The 15,804-nt window shown below is 42.8% G+C and overlaps 1 protein-coding gene across 2 annotated transcripts in view; it reads left to right on the forward strand.

Moving 5' to 3' along the window:
- LOC120991832 (sialic acid-binding Ig-like lectin 16) overlaps positions 1-15,804 on the forward strand; it is a 56,440-nt gene that overhangs the window by 19,360 nt on the left and 21,276 nt on the right. For both annotated transcript variants that reach the window (XM_040420588.1, XM_040420594.1), the window contains one exon: positions 8,670-8,918. In XM_040420588.1, coding sequence (XP_040276522.1) covers positions 8,670-8,918 — 249 coding nt within the window. The remainder of the gene's footprint in view (positions 1-8,669; positions 8,919-15,804) is intronic.

Below are 15,804 nucleotides of genomic sequence, written 5' to 3' on the forward strand. Positions count from 1 at the left end.
AGTAGTGACACTTGTAGACACGGTGGTGGCGGTTGGGGTAGTGATTCCCATAGCGACAGTGGCATTTGGGGCAAATACAGAGCAGAGAATCGGAAGGGGGGCCCAAGGAGCCCCTGATGACATATCACAATCTGATAAGAATGATGGGGAGGGTGAGGACTATGATAATGATTGTGTTTGGGACCTGGGAGCCAGATCTGGGTGCCGAGGAAGTGGTAACATCAGAGGAGGAAGGTGGTGGCTATGACAGCAATAAAGAGCAGAGGCAATGTAACGTATGGCAAGAACCCTCCAAAGTACTGCCAGAGCCTGATTTTCTATTGTGCTCAGCTCAGGAACTGGTGATTAGAGATGGCCTTGTGGTTCACCCAGTGGTCGTTTCGCGGCAAGCTTTTCTCGTTCGTGATTCGGCAAACATGCAAACATATGGCAATATTCGCACGCTCCATATTTTTTTTGCATAGCGCCGAACTTTGACCCATGACACATCCATCAGGTGGGACAGGACAGCCAATTGAGACGTTTCAGCACATGGACATACCCCCTACCTTATAAATAAACCAGATCTGGCCGCCATTTTACATTCAGTCTTTTTCCAATGTAGGGAGAGGTTGCAGTGTGGAGCAGGGACAGACTGTTAGGAACACAAATCGCTAGCTAATAGGGCCACAAAAGTCCTTTTAAGGACTGGTATAGGTGTGCTATAGATAGGTGTGACATACTGAGGGGTGTAATATACTTATAATATACTTTATAACATAGAAAGTATATTATAGTGCAATTGTATTGTGCAGCAGTCGTGTGCGGTTCTGCTGAGATACCGCAGCTATATAGAGGGACAAACGCTATTGGAGTAACTAATTGCAACTGGTGTGATATACCTGCTTCCACAAAATATTGATTGATGGGTGTGATACACTGGCTTCCACCAAATATTGATTAAGGGGTTCTATATACCTGTTCCCACAAAATACTGATAGAGGGTATTTATATACCGGCTTCCACCAAATATTGATTGAGGAGTTTGATTTACCAGCTTCCAGCAAATACTCATTATTAAGTTCTATATACCTATTTCCACAAAATACTGATAGAGGGGATTGATATACTGGCTTCCACAAAATATTGATTGAGACCTGCAATATACCTGCTTCCACAAATACTGCTTTTCTATAGGTACATTGTCACAGGGTAATTTAGAAAATGACAGGCAGAGGAAGAGGCAGGCCATTCTGCAGGGTTGGTAGGGGTCGGGCAGAGCACCAGGCCGGAGTCTAATTGTGAAGTTGGAGAAGGTGAGTGCGATTACGTCAAAGGACGCACTAGAGTTGGTTGAGTGGCTCACTCAGCCTTCCGCTTCTGCACCCTCCTCATCCTCTTTATCTGCACCCTCCTCACTCTCTGCTGTGTGCACCCCCAAAGACACCACCACCACCTTAGCCCCTCCACTCGAGTCAGAGGAATTATTTTCCCCTCCATTCCCAGACCTTACCGATGCGCAGCCATTCTTGGCATCGGATGAGGAAGAGGAGGTAGCAACGGCCGCCACTCAGTGGTCTGACGACAGTACCCAGATCAGCCTAAAGAGGGTGGTCCCTGCTGTTGCTGCCTACTCCAAGATCTCTAATGTCAGTGGTGGTGAAGGTGAGGATGATGATGTGTCGATGGACATCACGTGGGTGCCCACAAGAGAGGAAAAGGAGGGGAGTTCAGAGGTAGAGAAGGAGCAGCAGAGAGGGAGGAGAAGCAGGCAGAACTTACAGTGCACGGGAGGCAAAAAGCAGACTGCAAATGTATCTGGAGCGAGCCATTCACCATGCACGGTTACATCTTGCGCTCCCAGGACGCCGGCACATGGCTCCGCAGTGTGGGCTTTTTTTAACGTGTCAGCTGCTGAAAATAGTGTTTCCATCTGCAGCCTGTGCTGTCAACGCATAAGTCGCGGTAAACCCAACACTCACTCTGGGGCGACTGCCTTAAGAAGTCATCTGGCCTCCCATCACCGAGCCCAGTGGGAGCAACACCGTCAGAACCCACAAAGCCACACTCCCGGCGCTCCATGTCCTGCCTCTTCTCCTTCTCCTCTCTTCTCCCATTTGTCCTCCACTCCACCTTCCACCGTGCCGTCGTCGCGTTCATCTGGCAAATGTGGCCCAAATGTTCGAACGTAAAAAGTTGATGATGCCAGATAACCCGCTTGCCCAACGGCTGACCACGGCTTGTCAGAACTGCTAGCCCCCCAACTACTGCCATATAAACTGGTGGACTCGAAGGCGTTTAGAAAATTTGTGGCCATTGGCACATCGCAATGGAAGGTCTCCAGAAGGAAATATTTCTCCCAGAAGGGCATCCAAGAGCTATATGGCCCTGTTCAGCAGCAAGTAAATGTATCTCTGGCACAAAGTGTCGGTGCAAAGATACATCTGACCACAGACACGTGGTCTAGCAAACACAGGCAGGGAAGGTACATAACTTTTACTGCCTACTGGGTGAACCTTCTGACGTCAAGCATTTAACCTGTGGCACCCATGTGGATTTGGTGTTACCGCCATGGATTGCATGCAGGCCTGCCTCTTCTTCTCCTCCTCCTACTCCATCCTCTGTCTCCTCCTCGGCTGACTCCTCCTTTTCCACTGCTACTGCCTCTTCCGATGCACCCCCCCAGCTCCCCAGAACCTTTTTGATGTGCCGGGTGAGATGTTGCCATGCTGTGCTGTGGCTGTTGTGCCCAGGATGTCTTGCAGCAGGCCAGGAAAATCTCTGGCCATTTTAGAAGATCTTACAAGGCCATCGCTCGGTGACACCACTTGCCCGTTAGACGTCTGATTTGTGACTGCCCGAAGTGCTGGAACTCCATCTTGTATATGCTTGATAGGCTGCTCCAGCAGAAACGTGCCGTTAACGACTACCTGTACGAACTCTGCTGCAGGACAGGTTCTGGGGAGCTTTTTTTTTTTCACCGCGCCAGTGGCTGCTCATGCAGACTTCTGTGGTCATTTGATGAGATCACCAAACTGGTCAGTCACAGCCAGGGCGCAATCAGTGACATCGTACCTTACACCTTCTTTCTGGAGCGTGCAGTGCGTTGTGTAATTGATCAAGCCGTCGAGGAGCAGGAGCAGGAAGATGAGGAAGTCGCAATGCTGAATTAATTCCTAAGGGGGGCTACTCCATCTGAGACAAGTCAGCATAAGTCTGAAGAGGAGTCAGAGGAAGATGGTGCCTGGGGGAAGGAGGAGGAGGAGCAAGAAGAGCAGGCTTTAAACTTTTCGGGGATCCCTGGTGTTGTCCGTGGCTGGGGGGAGGAGCCCGAGGACGACATTCTCCTGGGCGATAAGCAGGAGCCAGGCCGCTCCACCGCTTCCAATTTAGTGCAAATGGGGGCCTTCATGCTCCAGTGTTTGAAGCGGGACCCCCGTATAAAAAGCATAAAGGGCAAGGACCAGTACTGGGTAGCAACATACTTAGACCCCCGGTACAAACACAAAATGGCGGACATGTTACCAGCATCACAGAGGGCTGTCAGAATGCAGCATTTCTAGGCCTTGCTTCGAGAGATGCTGCATTCTGCTGTTGCGGGCGCTGGCAGAGGAATTTCCACTCACAGAGAAACAGTTGTGGGTACCAATCCTACAGCGCATGCAAGAAGAGGGCGGTTTAAAGATGTGTTGGTCACTTTGGATATGAGATCATTCTTGCAGCCAACCCATCGACAGCTGCCCTCCGGATCCAGCCTCAGGGAATGACTAGACCGACAAGTGTCCGACTACATCGGGTTAACGGCAGATGTGGACGCTCAGAGAAGCGAGGAACCCCTTGACTATTGGGTGTGCAGGCTTGACCTGTGGCCAGAGCTGGCACAATTTGCCATGGAACTCTTGGCTTGCCCCTCGTCGAGTGTCCTGTCCGAAAGGACGTTCAGCACAGCAGGGGGTTCATGACCGATAAGCGCACTCGCCTAGCTCACAACAGTGTGGACTACCTCACATTTCTAAAAATGAATGAGGCATGGATCTCGGAGGAATTCAACACCTGTGATGACCACGTTTAATTGAATTTCCGCATGCCAGCCCACACATATCCACCAACACCCAGAACAAATAATGGTCCCTGTCTTATGTAAATACAGCAGCATAAAAGGAATTTTCTGTCCGGTGAATGCCTAATGTTTAGGACCTCTGAGAAATTCAACACCTGTGATGACCACGTGTTATCGATTTTCAACTATTATCATTTTGTTTTTGTTTTTTTCAAGAGGGGGGATTTCTTTAGCCATGTTTTTAATCCAATTTTATATTTTTTGTTCTTTTAAACATATGTTTTTCACATGTATTTGTAAAATTTATATTTAATGACTGTCTAATATACAGTTGTGTTCAAAACAATAGCAATGTGTTTATGAAAGTGAATAAAGCTCAAAATCCTTCTAATAGCTTTTATTTCCATACACACAAATTCATTGGGAACAATACACATTCTATTCCAAATCAAAACATGAAGAAAAAATTTGTGTTTCTCTAACAAAAAATTACAAAAAGTGAATATTAGACTGAAAAAAATAGCAGTGTTTGTATTCTTCTTTACAAACTCAAACATTCACTATATAAACAGAAAATTTTTTGAAGATTTTCTTTCCTCTGAATCCCTTCACTAATATTTAGTTGTATAACCGCTGTTTCTGAGAACTGCTCTACAACTGTGTTGCTCAGAGTCAACCAACTTCGGGCCCCTGTGAACAGGTATTCCAGCCCAGGATGATTGGACTACATTCCAGAGTTCTTCTCTATTTCTTGGTTTTGCGTCAGAAACTGCATTTTTGATGTCACCCCACAAGTTTTCTATTGGATTAATATCCGGGGATTGGGCTGAACACTCCATAACGTCAATCTTGTTGGTCTGGAACCAAGATGTTGCACGTTTACTGCTGTGTTTGGGGTCGTTGTCTTGTTGGAACACCCATTTCAAAGGCATTTCCTCTTCAGCATAAGGCAGCATGACCTCTTCAAGTATTCTGATGGATTCAGACTGATCCATGATCCCTGGTCTGTGATAAATAGGCCCAACACCGTAGTATGAGAGACATCCCCATATCATGATGCTTGCGCCACCATGCTTCACTGTCTTCACAGTGTCCTGGGGCTGAATTCAGTGTTTGGGGGTCATCTGACGAACTGTCTCTGGCCACTAGACCCAAAAATAACAATCTTACTTTCATCAGTCCACAAAATGTCTCTTCAGGCCGTCAATGTTCTCTTTGGCAAATTGTAACCTCTTCAGCAAATGTCTTTTTTCCAACAGTGGGACTTTGCGGGGGCTTCTTGCAGATCGCTCGGCTTCACATAGGCGTCTTCTCATTGTAACAGTACTCACAGGGAACTATACACCTTCTTTGATCTTCCTGGAGCTGACTGTTGTTTTTCTGAGTCCTCGCCATTTTGGCTATTCTTCTATCCATTCGAATGGTAGTTTTTCTCTTTCTTCCACGTCTTTCAGGTTTTGTTTGCCATTTTAAAGCATTTGCGATCATTTTAGCTGAGCAGCCTATCATTTTCTGCACTTCTTTAATCAAGGTACGCTGTTCTTCTGAACAATGTCTGGAATGACCCATTTTCTTCAGAATTTCAGAGAGAAATGCACTGTAACCAGCATGTACAACATTTGCTGCCTTCCTTCCTTAAATAAGGAATGAATGACCTCACTCATTGAACTCCACACTGCTATTATTTTGAACATGCACCTTTCAATAAGTGCTTGAATTACAGAGAATCAGCAGCACGCATGTCATGACTGTTGAGTCTGTTGGGTTTCTTTTACTCTACTACACCTGCTAGTAAATTATTTGCCATGTAGAAATATCATTTCTACCAAAAACAGTGATTGATCAGGAGTGTAATCTCCTGTGAATTAATATAGTTACACAGTTGTTAAGGTTGGAAAAAGACAAAAGTCCATCAAGTCCAACCTGTTCTCCTGCTACATTGATCCACGGAACAGATCCCTGGATCAATCAATGTCCATCTTCCTTTTAAAAAGGGGTTGGGCCAAAGGGAAAGGGTGTGTAGAACAAGATTTCTATACATTGTCATAGGCGTCAATGTTATTTTAAATTAAAAAGTAATCTAAACCTTTTCTGAAGCACCTCCTGTATTTGCTGTGACCGACTCCTGCGGCTCTTCCAGAGAATCACAGATCTTACTGTAAAGAATGCTTGTCGCTTTTTACTGTATGACCCCTTGTTTTTTTAGGGCGCTGGTACGGCGCTGGTAGCGCTGTGCAAGAATGATGCCCACTCGCGCGTGCAGCGGGCGTCACGGCCGGCAAGTCTCTGCTGTTTCAAGCAACAGAGACCTGCGCAATAATGCCGATCGCGGTAATTAAATGCTTTAGATGCCGTGATTAAGTGAGATCACGGCACCTGAAATGAGACCAATCGGGACATCAGTACATGCGCTAAATGCTCTGAGTCTCTATGAAGAAATTCAGAGCATTAATGCCGAAATTCTTATTTTGGCCACCAGATGGCAGGCCAACGTAACAAATGAGCAAAATGCAAAGAAATTGTCATTTTTTTAATCCCTTATAGGTGAAAATTAAAAATTAAAAAACATCATTTATAAGGTCATTTCTGAGCCTTAAAATGATGATAAAAAATTAAAATATATATAAAAAATAAAAAAAATATAAAAGTTTAAATCACCACCCTTTCCGTATAATAATAAAAAAATAAAAAATAACAATAAATATAAACATCCTGGGTATCACCGAGCCCATAATATTAAAATCGAAAAAAAAAAATCCTATACGACAAATGGCGTAACAAAAAAAAGGGTCAAAATGGCCGATTGTCATTTTTTCATTGCTTCTCTTACCCAAAAAAATGAAATAAAATGTTATCCAAAAGTCATGCACACTCCAAAATGGTATCTATAAAAAATGTCAATTGTCCCGCAAAAAAAAGCCCATAAACAGCTCAGTAGACATAAGTATAAAAAAGTTATGGGGGTCAGAATTTGCTGATGCAAAAAAAAAAAAATCTCAAAGTTTACATAAATTTTTACACTATTTACACATAAAATCCTATACATATGGGGTGTTGTAATCGTACTGACCAAGAGAATGAAGGGCATGGGTCAGTTTTGACGTGGGAACAAAACCCGTAAAACGGTGGAGGGATTGCACTTTTTTGCCAATTCCACCCCATTTGGAATTTTTTCCCGCTTCCCACTACATTTTATGCCATAATTAATGGTGGCATTGGAAAGTACAACTTGTCCCTCCAAAAATAAGCCCTCATTCAAGAAAAAAAAAAAAGTCAGGTAGCCAAAGGGTTAACACAGAATAGCTTCCCTTGATATTTTGTTGTATGGTCCGTTTATACATTTCTACAGGTTAATCATGTCCTCCCTTAGACGTTTTTTTTTTTTCAAGGCTAAACAAATTTAGTTCATTTAATCTTTGCTCATAACTAAGATCTTCCAGCCCCTTTATGAGTTTAGTTGATCTCCTCTGTACTTTTTCTAACTCCAGGGCATTCTTTTTATGGACTGGTGGCCAGAACTGAAGTGCGTATTCCAGTTGAGGCCGCCCAAACGCTTTGTACAGTGGCAATATTACATCCCTGCTCCGCGAGTCCATACCTTTTTGAATACAAGACAACATTTTATTGGCCTTAGAGGCAGCTCACTGGCATTGGATGCTGTTATTTAGTCTATGATCTACTAATACACCCAGTGACTCTCCCAATTTTACTCCCCCTAGGGCATATGCCGCATGCAGATTATTAGCCATCAAGTGCATAACTTTACATTTATCTATAGTGAACCTCATTTGCCAAGTGGAGGCTCAAACAGTCAGCTTGTAATATATTAACATCTTCCATAGACTGGACTGTATTACAAAGTTTGGTGTCATCTGCAAAAATAGAAACAGCACTACTACTCCCATCCTCTATGTCAATAATAAATAAGTTAAATAATATGGGACCCAGCACAGAACCTTGGGTACACCACTTATCACCGGGGACTATTCAGAGCAGAAATCACTGACCACAACTCTTTGGATACGATCATGAAGCCAATTTTCATTCCAATTACAAACTTTCTCTAAAAGAATAGACCTCAATTTACCCATTAGTCATCTGTGTGGGACAGGATCGAACACCTTTCCTCTGTCCAGGCTTCTACTCACCTCCTCATAAAAACAAATCAGGTTTTTATCAGGTCACTTATTATATTATTGACAGTTACAGAATCTTGTATGTAGTCCCATAGGAGGCCCTCAAACATTTTTTCCACTATGGATGTTAAGCTTACTGGTCTATAATATCCTGGTGAAGACCTAGCACCCTTTTTGAAAATGGACACCACATTCACCTTGTGCCAGTCTCTTGGTACAACGCCTGTCATTAAAGCATTTGTAAATATTATGAACAGAGGCAAAGCAATAACTGAACTGAGCTCCTTTAGAACTCTAGGGTGTAATCCCTAAGGACCATATCTACAGTCAGCCAGGTAAGTATGTGGCACCACCCTCATGAAATGTTGATGGACTATACTGAAAATAATCATCAATACTAATGTCCTGACAAACACTTTTAATATGTAAGATTCTTCCTATCATTTCTTTCTCTATTTTGTTACCTCTGTCACTGATTTTTTATATTTTTTTAGCTGGTGACACAAATGATACGTTTATAGTCAAAGAAGGAGACACCAAGATGATAAACTGCCTGGTGGACAGTAACCCAGTGGCGGAAATTACTTGGTTTGTTGGAGATGAAGCGAAACGAGGACCAACTAGTGGAAGCACGCTGGTCTACAGTCTTCACAATATAAGTCTTAGTGATGCTGGGAAATACTGGTGTTCGGGACAGAATGATCATGGGACCTCCAACAGGACCATTCAAATAATTGTTCACTGTGAGTAATTCCTAAGAAACCATGGGACATTCAAATGGATAATTACTTGTCTGCCATTATCTCATTTTTCTGTTGTTAAAGGGGTTGTCCAAGGTATAATTTTTTTATTAGGTGACACTGCCGGGAAACTGATACAACAGTAAAAACACTTAAGCTCCTCCCCCTCTATTCCAACCGGGAAGAGGAATTTACAGGTTGTTACTATTTTATCAGGCTCCTCGTAGTGTACTCTAATAAAAATATATTTTTGTACAACCCATACCTTTTTTTACCATGAGGGCAATTTTAAAATCTTCTTTGCTGTAATTTGTCCCAAATGTATCAAAGGTTTGATACATTTAGTGCATTTTTACCAGTTCTGGGTTAGGGCTCATGCACACAGCCGTTGTGCAGCCGTTCCGTGCATTGGGGACCGCAATTTGTGGTCCCCCAATGTACGGGCAACATCCGTGCGGTGGCCGGGACGGATCGAGACCCATTCAACTTGAATGGGTCCGTGATCCGTCCGCACCATAAAAAAATAGAACATGTTTTGCACTCCGTAGTGCTTCCGTGGGCTTCCGATCCGTGCTTCCGCTCCGCACCGCATCTCCCGGATTGCGGACCCATTCAAATGAATGGGTTCGAATCTGTAATGCGGGGCGCACATGGCCGTGTGCATGAGCCCTTAAATCGTACCTGAGTTTTCAGAAAAGTTTACATAATGGCTGTGCTTCTTTGTACAATCATAACTGTGAAGGAAGAGGTCTTTTTTGGGCTTACCTAATCTATATTTTAGCCTAAATATTCAGAATCCAGGCACTAATGCCGAAAATAGGCCGGATCCCCACTGGGTCCCATTTTAGTCAATAGACTCTAGTGGTGCAGGCAGCATCCCGCTATGCCGGAGAAGCCTGCTAGAAGATTTTAACGCTAGTGTGAAATTAGCTTTAAATCTCCATTAAAGGGGTTGTCCTGCTATTTATATTGATGACCTATCATCAGGATAGGTCATCAATATCAGATCGGAAAACGTATCTTAGCTTGTCACTGTAGAGTGATCAAGCTGGTAGACGATCATAAGGCGCATTACCACGACCCGGTACAGGATGCAATTAAGTTTATTTTGAGACAACGCTTTTCGGGGTCTCGACGGCCCCTTTATCAAGTCTACATGGAACATAGATAATAGGAAAAGTACATTAAAAAAAATAATAATAAATAAAAACATATATATGTACGTTTCAAAGTTGTATATTGAATTTGGTATAGACAGATGTGTACATGTATATGTATGTTTAAGAGTCGTATATGGAATTTAGTATATAGTTATATATTTGCATGGATGAATATATAGATGAAAAAAGAAAACGAATTCCAGCTCTTCACAATAAAAGGCTTCTTTATTCCACTTCTTTAAAAACAGACATCAAAAGCAGAGTAGTATGCTGTGACGCGTTTCGGGCTGTTATATCTTAGCCCTTCATCAAGACAACTAAACAAAACTTAAAATCTCCTTTTTATACACAGTGAGGAACAACCCTTCCCATTTGATTGGTCAGTTTCCATGCTCCAGAACAGCATCAGGTGTTCCTGACCTGTTAATTACTAAGAGAAACACCCCAATCAAGTGGGAAGTGATCCACAGTTTCAGAAAAGACAGAAAATACTTCATTTATATTGTAAAGTTAGGTCATGTTTCCTATTCAATCCTCTAGGTATACATGTTCCTAAATTAAACATCCAGTATGTTTCACGACTGTACCATTTTTGCCTACGGTCTCCTCCTCTAATTGGAGCCGTGACTCTCTCAATTCCTTGCACACAAAACGCAGAGGTATCGCCCTTATGTACTACCGCAAAGTGTGATGTGGCCGCTGAGACATTGCGTGTTGCAATATGTGTGATATCGCTCAGATGCTTCCGAATTCTTATTTTTAGCTGGTTGATTGTGCATCCCACATATTGCAGCATACAAGCACGGCATGTGATGACATAGATTACATATTCAGTATTGCAGTTGATATATTGCCGCATTTTGTGTATGCTATTGTTCGATGTAGATGCAATATCTTTACTCACTGACATGTATGTGCAACATATGCATTTTTTGCTTCCACATTTGAAGTTTCCTTTCGTGCTCAGCCAGACTGGTTCACACCCTGCATTTTCCATATACAAACTAGGACTGACTTTTTGTCCTACAGTTGGTGCTTTTTTTGCGATGCATCTAATACCTGCCTCCGCGATGTCCCCCCAACCTTCATCAAAACCTATAACCGGGAAATGTCTACGTAAAATGTTACAGATAAGGGGATATTCTTCACTAAAATTAGTGACAAAAGTCGCAGGGTTGCTCAAATTTCGACTGCGGACCTGCGTGTTATCATTTTTTCCTCTATTTTTTCTTTTCTTTTTATTAGCATTCTTAGCTTGAGTAAATATGAGTGACTTTCTGTTCACCAAAGTTGCATATTCCTTGGCTTTTCGAATATTTTCTCTCGAATATCCCCTGATCTGTAACCTGGTTGAAATGTCAGATGCCTCCTTCTCAAACAGATCGAAAGATGAGCAATTTCTACGTGCCCTCAACATCTCCCCTTTGGGTATATTCTTGGCCACATGTGGGGGATGGCAGGATGATGCATGAAGTAATGTATTCCCAGCTGTAACCTTACGATGGGTACAGGTGTCAACTTTTTTGATCATATGATCAGCTGATAATACTAAGTCCAAAAAGACAATTGAAGTGGGATCGCTGGTCATAGTCAGTTTAATCGATGGAATTCAACCATTCAGAAAATCCACAAATATTATCAAGTCTTCTGCATCACCCTGCCAAACCCACAACATGTCATCAATAAAACGCCCATACCATTTCAGAGATGTTAGATATGAATTATGGTCCGCTAATAAATATATAGATGTAACGGATCTCCTGGCACCCCGACCGGGTACCTCCGTCGATAGGTGCTACTAGTGCTTTCCGAGGACTCCAAGCACTCCACTTGACACCGTACGCACTGCAGACCCCACGAACCGCCGAAGCTTGGTTGAGGTCTCACCGTCTCCTACCCACCCTGGACCTACGACAAGGCTCCAGGCTCCAGTGGGTGAACCTCTCCTAAAACCAGAGAGCAGGAACAGCTCTTACAAGAGCTAGTAGTAAAGCCAGGGGAGTATTGCAATCCCCCAGTGTTGATCAGTTATCCAAACACCAGCCTCAACATGATGAAGGATAAAACAGGCACACTTTATTGAGGGCTACCCGCCCGTATTTATGCAGGTCCCCATCTGGTGGACACGCCCCTAGGGGACCAGAAGGAAGACTGTGACACAGGACAGATACGTAGCAACTCAGGATACACAGACACAACACATCCCCACAATGCATCATGGTTTCCTCCTCTCTGCCCTGGAGACACCCGAGGAGCAATTCAATTATCTCTCAGGACAAAGGGAAATCGCCAATACACATGTGGAGACAACAGAACAGAAATCACCACCCAAACACACAATGTCACACCCCCACAGCAAACAAAGACATTTAACATATTCCCAGATAGCTCAAGTCTGAGTGCATATCATTAGGTGAATGGCACTCAGAATACACAAATACAATACAATTAGCTATCTGGGTACCCTCACATAACATAAAATACAATTCCAAAGACAGATTTAAGCTGTGCGGCCGGTCTGTCTTCTCCTTTAAAGTTAGTATGGGCCATAATCCTGAGGCAAGAGGCTGGTAAACAGGCCTCTCCAAAACCCAGTGGCGAGGTTGGTTTTGCCACAATATATATTGATAAAACATATAGATATCGATAAAACAGGGGAAAACACACTCCATTGGGTGGGCGGGTGCATCAATAATTATAAGAATATATAAATATATTAATATATATAAAAAGAAGGCTGTAAGAAATCTCTCTGTATACATTCATAAATAAATAGGTTAATGATAATTAAAATATATAAAACATAGATGATAAAATATTCAAATACTCAGTTAGGTGAGTAGATATCTCATTGGTACTGATTTATTAGTACATGTGAAAATACCGTATATATATAATTAGCTGACGTATATTATTGGTAAGACTGTCATATGTTGGCACATATTTGGCAGGAAATATTTGCGTATTAAAAAATACCTGTGTCACCCTAGTTTTTTGTGCAGCTGGGTGTGTACTGCCTGGTTTCTTCTAAAAAAGGCGCATGTCCGTACCTGTGGGGTCATGTGAAACAAAAGAAGGGGGGGGTGGTGGGAGGGGGTTCATTTAAGACTTTGGCTAAAATGGACCAACCAGTAAATATATATACATTATGACCCTCTGACCCTATTTTTCTTCTTTTCTCTCCTTTCCCTCCTCTCTCTCCTTGTTTTGTCCTTCTTTCTCTCCCTTTCTCCTCCTCTCCCACTTTCTCTCTCTTCCCAACTCATTTCACTGCTCAAAGACACCAACTAAGACCCCACTTACCGCTGGCTGACATAGGACGTTGCCTCCCTCTACTCAAACATCCCGCACGAGGCAGGCATTAATACATCAAACTATTATCTGGACACTGATGACCAATTGTCCCCCAAACATAAGATTTTCATAAGCGAAGCAATTAGGTTTATCCTGACACACAATGTGTTCATGTTTGAAAAAAACATCTACAAACAGCGGAAAGGAACCGCAATGGGGACGCGTTTCGCGCCAAGCTTCGCAAATTTGTATATGGGTCGCTTCGAGGAGGAATTCATCTATAACCAACACAAATGGAGAAACAAGATTGTGTTCTATAAACGCTACATCGACGACTTGATCATCATCTAGAAGGGAAATGATGAGGAAGCCGAGGCCTTCGTGTCGTACCTGAACTCCAACGAGTGGAACCTTAATTTCACGGTTAACAGCTCAATAACCTCAATCGAATATTTGGACTCCTTTTATACACTGATGATAAAACTATCCTGACCAAAACATTTTTTTAACTGGTGGATGGAAACAACTATTTAGACTTCAGAAGCGCACACTATAGTAAGTGGAAAAAGAACATACCCTTCAGCCAATTCAAACGAATACGCCGGAACTGCTCAACCACAACTGATTTCACAACACAAAGCGAAATATTAAGATCTAGATTCCAAAATAAAAAATACCCAAACGGAATTATAAATGGGGCATATGAACGTGCAAAGAACCTCACACAAAACGAATGCCAAAGGAATAGAGGAATCGAAGTACAGACCTCCGTTTATCACCACCTATAATTCAAATCATGCCAAACTTAGGAACATTCTAACAAAACATTGGCATATTCTGAAAAACGACCCCTACCTCAGACATAATATTCCGCAAAAACCACGGATTACGTTCAGGAGAGCGAGGACCTTGAAGAATGCACTGGCCCCAAGAAAGCTGAAACAGAAAGAGCCCCCTACAAAAATCAATGTACATTCTGATACTGTAGGCAGTTACAAATGCAATAACACTTTGTGTAAGTGCTGTAATAGTATAACCCATCGTAGAAAAGAGTTTAGGAGCAACTTCACAAAAGAAGAGTTTCACATCAAAAGTTTTGTTAACTGCTCCTCATCATATATAATCTACCTCCTGGAATGTGAGTGTGGACTACAATATGTAGGTCGCACGATACAAACACTCAGAGAACGCTTAAACAAACATAGGTCAAACATCGTGAAGGGCTTCATGAAGCATAGCGTGTCCCGACATTTTCTCAACGTCCACAATAAAGACCCTACAAAGCTGACGATTACTCCAATTGAACAGATCGACGCAAACTGCTCAGCGAGATATAAGACTCTCCAGAGGAGAGAAATGTTTTGGATCTTCAAATTGTATACATTAGAACCACATAAACTCAATGAAACCCTGGAAAGCAAATGTTTCTGAGTCTGGGTCCCCCCCTCCCCCCCCCCGTTTTGTGTTTATTTATTCCACCCCCCCCTTCCTCCACTAACTCTTTGCTCCTTATATATACGCAAATGTGCATCCATCCTTTTGGCTGCAAACCTACAAACTCGGAACTCAATCCCAGAGTAACTCCATCGCATGTCCTGATAATAACTAATCTTACATATTCATCTCATCATTACACCTGAGTAGTATTATCACCAAGCACACCAACATAGTTCACCATTTAATTATAGCACATTGCTTATATCACTACCTCCCTCCAATTTCATTCATACTTCCCCCCCCTTTGTCTTCCCCTCCAATCACATCAATCATCCCTCCAATATTTCATATATCAATACACACACCCACTCTATTTAATATCCTCCCACCAGGTCCTGTCACCCTTAATACCCAGCATGTCCCATTAATACTGCCACCCCCCTTTAGATAAAGATCCTACAATACATAATTTCTCTTCCCCAGACCAATTGCTTCTATAGAACTGCTCTGGCTAACAAGTACATCAGCCGTGCCGCTCAAAGAAGCGTCCGGCACTCCCGCATTTGCATAACCACGCCCCCGACCTCCCGATATCAATTCCCTCACAGCGCGCGCAGACCTCTCTGCCTGCGCGCCCTTTCTACACGTGCCGCACATAGGACTGTAGAGGTGAACCGCTACACTCACTCAAAGTGTAACAAGAACAAAATTAAGGTAACCAACCTAAAATAGATACATTTGTGTATGCTTATTTGATAACCTATCTCCTTTTTTTTAATGTATATAAGGCATGAACATATAAAGGGAGAATAAAAAGATTAATATATATATATATATATGGGATTGAGAAGAAAAAGATATTGGAGGAATGGAGGGAAAGAAGAGGGGAAGAGAGAGAAAGTGGGGGAGGAGGAGAAAGGGAGATAAAGAAGGAGAAAGCAAGGAGAGAGAGGAGGGAAAGGAGAGAAAAGAAGAAAAATAGGGTCAGAGGGTCATAA

Source organism: Bufo bufo, chromosome 1, assembly GCF_905171765.1.
Source record: "Bufo bufo chromosome 1, aBufBuf1.1, whole genome shotgun sequence".
Lineage (NCBI taxonomy): Eukaryota > Metazoa > Chordata > Amphibia > Anura > Bufonidae > Bufo > Bufo bufo.